We start from the raw sequence: 5,315 nt of genomic DNA on the forward strand, positions 1-5,315 counted from the left end.
TTTTTGTTGTTAACCCATGAAGCATCTTGAGTGGACGATAACATGTCCACTTGTATAAACCAAGGGTCATGATTTTAAATGAACGAGATGGAAGTCAGCATCAGTCTATGTGGTTTATGTGCCTTCCATTGTCTTAGTTTCACAGCGAAAGCTGTTATGAGATCACAACTTGGGTCATGCACAGTTGTCCGCCGCCATCGCCGGTGTCCGTAACTACATCATGCGAAAGTAGAAAAAGACTAGCACCAATGACACAGTGGGGCTCGAGCCCGGGTCCTCTGGGTACCAGCCCAGTATTTCATCATTGAGTTACGCCGGTGCTTGTACCTTGTTGCCAAACTTAAGCATGCTTGACCTAGCATCAATGACACTGTGTGGCTCGAACCCGGGTCCGCTGGGTACCAGCCCAGTATTTTACCACTGAGTTATGCCGGTGCTTGTACCTTGTTGACAAACTTGCCTTAGGCAGGCTTGATGTCGGGAAAGCAATCGCGTTAATACGACTTATAAAGCATTTTAAAACAGTGAAAGAACAACCAGTCATCGCACAGTGCGAATAGCGTAGGGCCGTCCAATGCTCCAACCCATCACAAAAGCTTGTTCTTGTTCCCCTATTAACTGTGACGCATACCCACTTCAGCCATATTTCCTCATTCTCGTCAGCCCCTGCATGAGCAATTGGCACAAAATTCCTTGCAAGTGTTAAGCGAATATACCACGCTTCTCTGAAGAATGACAAAAAATAGCATAGGGAACGCTGGCCTACTACCCAAATAAATTTATGAATACTGACTTTGTGGGTATCAAACAAGTGTGCATGCAGTAACTACCCAATGAGTGTTTCGAAAAGGCTCTGAAGCTTTCACTATGACTGTACTGCGCCTTCCGCGCAGGGCTGGCCTTTTCTTCAGCTGCACACACTTCTGATATATCGAAATATTCATCTTTAAATAAAGATTTTTGGTTCTTAATTTATACGAAAAGAAGAAGAAGCATGTTCTGCTCTTTGTAAAAGCCATTAAGACGAGGTTTCGGGCACTTGAATATTTCTTCTCCCCTGCAGAAAAGAGTATTTCATTGATATTGCCCCAATAGAAACATTTTTTGTGCCTGCAGATTAAATTTGCTTGCTCTATTCTAATTGCTTCTCCTTAGTGACGCCCGAGGGGCTGACGGCCACCAATATCAGCAGGAGATCATAATCAGATGAATATTAGTGTTTACATAGCCGATATTATGGGTGTGTTTCAATACTCACCATAGACGGCTAAATAGACAGCTAAATGAACGGCTGCCATCTTTAGTCTATGTCTAATTTTCACGTAGCCGGCAAAATAGACAGCTTCGAGATGACCGCATCGTAGACAAATACGATTCAGGCTATTTTACTGTCTAAACAAGATGGTGGCCCAGCGAGTCGCTCAGATAAATCAAATCTCACCGGCATGGTCATCTGCACACAAGCAGACTCTTTCCCAGCTGCCCAATGTGAGTAACGTTTATTTGTTTTTGATTTGAACACCAAATAGGTCAGAAAGTACAACTGTAACGTTTTTTTATTATAGCTTTTTCTTCTCAGCGTGAGGTGTTGCATCGTCGCGTAAAAGCCGCCACACAATCCACCTCTACAACCCAGAACCGAGCACAACTCTGCTGGGTTGGAGGCAGCTCTGTCCTGCTCGGATCCGAAGACACAAGAGGCCCTCGTGAGACGAGCGAGGACAGCGGCCCGTGCCAATGGGATCCCGGACTAAGGATACCACTCACCGACATTCCTTTCTCTGTCACAAATAAATGTTTTATTCTCTCTCTCCAGAACTGTTTCAATTCTTGGACAGCATGGGCTCGGTGCTGTCTTCTAAGCAGTCTGCGTATACTGTCTACGTGCTGTCTAAGAATTAGAACACAGCCTATGTTATTGATTATTTAATTTATTTCTCCACAATGTAGAACAAAAAATATTTTGCCCGGCCACGTTAAAATTTACGAATTCCTCAATTACATTTCTATGCTACTAACAACTGATCCTCCTGCTCAGTGCACGGTGCCTTGTTTTGTCATTGTAGGGTTTGCCAACTAGAACCCTGGGAAAGTCTCGCAAGGCTGAAATACACATATATGAAATAAATTCTCGTTTCCGAGGAACTACCGAGTGATCGACATTTCAATGCTTGGCTGTTTTAGAGACTTTCTATAATAATACGCAACTCTTTCAAGTAATAAATAAATGATAGTACATAATTCTGACCTCCAGACAACGCCAATCATACCAAAAATAATCTGTGCTGCAAAGCTACCACAATAACTTTTAGAATCCCCATTTGTTCAGTTTTTTTGATACGTTCTGTTTAGTGATCTTTTGGCCGTTTCGAGGGTGAAAGTCGGAGAAGCGCTGTGGTTGTTAAAATGAACCCATTCAACACGTTTGTAAGCTGTCACTTCAACTGTGTTTTGCAGGATCGCTGACATGATCGCCACAAGAATTCACCTTTTTCCAAAATAGTAATTGTTTAGTATTAGTGCTATCGTTCCAGCCAGGCCGCAGAACGTGCCAGGTTTAATGGTCGGATGGTATCACATAAAATCGCAAGCGCCTGATATAAACGCAAGAAACTGACACTATGTATTATGCGCTATTGATTTTAGGACCTAAATGTGAGTACTTTTGAATTGGAGGCCACCAAGCTTGAAAACACATACTGACACGTTTGCTTCATATCATCGGGTCACTCACAAGCGGTCGTGGCACAATGGAAACAAGAAAAAAAAACCTGAGAAAATGCTTATGGGAGGAATGTAGTGAATTCGTTCTGATCAAACTCAGAATCAGCAACAGCAGAAAGAAAAATTCTAAACATCTCACCAATATTTTGAACATAATACTTGTATATTCCTAGATGAACAATACTATACCTAAAAACAATGCCAGCTTTTTTTCTTTGTTTCGTGGAAGATAGTAGGAGGCGGTGTGTTGACTCTGAACAATCTCGGGACATCTAATTTCACATGAAGCTTCGATGTTGTGGTTTCCCTGGCATAATAATAATGTTAAGAGTAACAACACGACTACTAATATTAAGAGTAGTTGTAGTAGAACTAGTTGCAGTAGTAAAATATAGGTTTTTGTGAGCCAATAGTGCCATATTATTATGAGGCAAGCTGTTGCAAAGAGCTGACAAATGTTTGAACATTTTATTTTTGTTAGCCAGGAGTGCAATATCTCCGTACAAGAAAGTCTAGCATTTGCTCTTCATCGGAATGCGGCCGCCATGGCGGAGATCTAATGGGCCATTTGCGGATCACCTGTCGAGAACCGTAAACATTGTACCACTGACGTGGATTTTGAAGTAGGCAGTTCAATGATGTTGCTTTTCAAATATTTTATAGCGCCTTCGTTGTTACCCAAACAAAAACTTGATGGCACTACAGTAATGTGTAAGGCACATAACATGCATAAACAGCCCCAAGTTTTATGCCAGCTGTGTGGCGCCATAGTGATATAAAATTATCGATATATTGAGCAATGAACGCGCACACGCAACAACCCATAATCTCAGGAGTTGCCAGTAGTGTCACAGTATTGTACAGCAGTTTGGCAACTTCCCAAAAAATAAGCGTGGCAGAGTTCATGTAAGTCAAGTCTTTTTTTCTAATACTAAAATATTTCTACACAATGCCTACTACAGTTGGTTGCGTGCAAGCCGAGTCCATGCATTCAATAATCTCCGAGAGTTTGTATGAAGACTCGCACATGTTCGCGAAAACTCGCAACTGCTCGAAAGCGTAAGCGTTCTTCGAGAGCTTGAAGCACCGATCATTAAAATGACGCACTGCCTTTTCGTAGCAGTTTAACTTGGTTAGTCGCGTCTTCGAAGTTAGCACTGAGACCACGTCATCTGGGTTATCTCGAGTCAGAGACAGTGCGATATCGGTAACTTTGTTCCTCAGGAATGATCGGTTCTTTAGAGCTTGAAACAGCTTTTTCTTCAAAGACTTCTTTTCATGAGCCTTGACCGCACTTGCGAGTTTCTTCCTTAGAATAGCAATAGGGACGTTCCTACTGGAGACGGCGTCATACGGTACTTTTGGTAGCACAACTGGCTTTGCCTCCTTTTCGCCCTGGAATTCGCTGACTGAAAGCTTTCCGATGCTCAAGTCACCATACTCCATGACGTGACTGGTGTTAGTTTCCTCCTTTACTATGTTGAATTGTTCAATGAGTGTCTCCTTGTGCAGGTCTTCTTTGTCGGAATCTTCCATCCAGTTCACGCTGTACACGTCACCCAGGAATGTCAGCCTCTTTTCGTCCCAATAGCAAGCGTACGAAGACTCGTCAGCGTTAGCTGCAGTTGTGGCGTAGACGTTAACGTTGTCAGGCAGCAAGCCGTCGAACATGGAACCAGATTCACAGGCCTCGATGTAGATGGTCATCTTCGCAAACTTCTTCTGCTCTTCCATACTTTTGATTACCTTTATAAATGGTAGGGCATGCAACTCGTCATTCGGAAACCCAATAACACCAGGTGCGCCATGATCGACGAAATTAACGAAGATGTGGTCATTGGGCCCACTCGCTATAACTTTCCCGCTGCCGCCTTGAACTTTATTCCCTTGGAGAATGTCAAGGAAGTTTTGCGGGGTTACCTGGTCTCCTGTGTAGTCTTTGGGCACGCCCTGGTAAACATCATTACCCTCAGGGTGATTGATGATAATACCTGGCGTGGGATTTTCTCTTGAATTGGCGATGTCGTCGTACATCATGACCACGATGCGTTCGTCGGGAATGCCATGGTTGTGTAGCACATGGTAGGCGTGACAGATGTCGGCTTGGTGCCTGTAGTTGTCATAACCGTTAGAACCAGCGACGAGGAGAGCCCAGAGCCTAAGCTTATTTTTGTCCTCATCTTTCTCAGACTTCTCGCGGGAAGCAGCGACCATGGACCCCAAAGCGACTAACACTACAAAGTTGTAGCACGACAGGGCCATTACTACTGTGTGCATATCTTTGAGGCTCGTCAGAGCTTTTTGAGCAGCAGACATGGCTTGTCAGCTATTTTACTTCCTGACCTGATGACCTTATACGCATTCGATAAGCCACGTGAGCCCTACAATCGCAGGTTGGCGTTAAAAACAGCATTGTTCGAGCAAGTCAACAAGATGTCAGTAGACAGTGCGAAAGACTGTAAGAATAATCCAAGATTAGGGACTGTTTACCGTTTGGTGAGACAATGAGTCGTACTCAGCATATAGCTATCTTGAACATTGGTTGTGACGACTGTAGTAAACGTTACATCAATAGAGCTGAATGGCGTTGT

At 43.5% G+C, this 5,315-nt stretch overlaps 1 protein-coding gene across 1 annotated transcript; it reads right to left on the minus strand.

The window, feature by feature from the left end:
- Positions 1 to 3,178: 3,178 nt before the first annotated feature.
- On the minus strand, positions 3,179 to 5,038 carry LOC119178389 (legumain). The gene has a single exon (XM_037429592.2). It carries the CDS (start codon positions 4,999 to 5,001, stop codon positions 3,667 to 3,669), a length of 1,335 nt encoding a protein of 444 aa, XP_037285489.2. The 5' UTR covers positions 5,002 to 5,038; the 3' UTR covers positions 3,179 to 3,666.
- Between the last annotated feature and the right edge of the window lie 277 nt (positions 5,039 to 5,315).

This window comes from Rhipicephalus microplus, chromosome 1, assembly GCF_043290135.1.
Source record: "Rhipicephalus microplus isolate Deutch F79 chromosome 1, USDA_Rmic, whole genome shotgun sequence".
Classification (NCBI taxonomy): domain Eukaryota; kingdom Metazoa; phylum Arthropoda; class Arachnida; order Ixodida; family Ixodidae; genus Rhipicephalus; species Rhipicephalus microplus.

Bases quoted from the DNA above. Each gene is read 5' to 3' on its own strand.
- LOC119178389 (XM_037429592.2), bottom strand. From the start codon at position 5,001: ATGCACACAGTAGTAATGGCCCTGTCGTGCTACAACTTTGTAGTGTTA.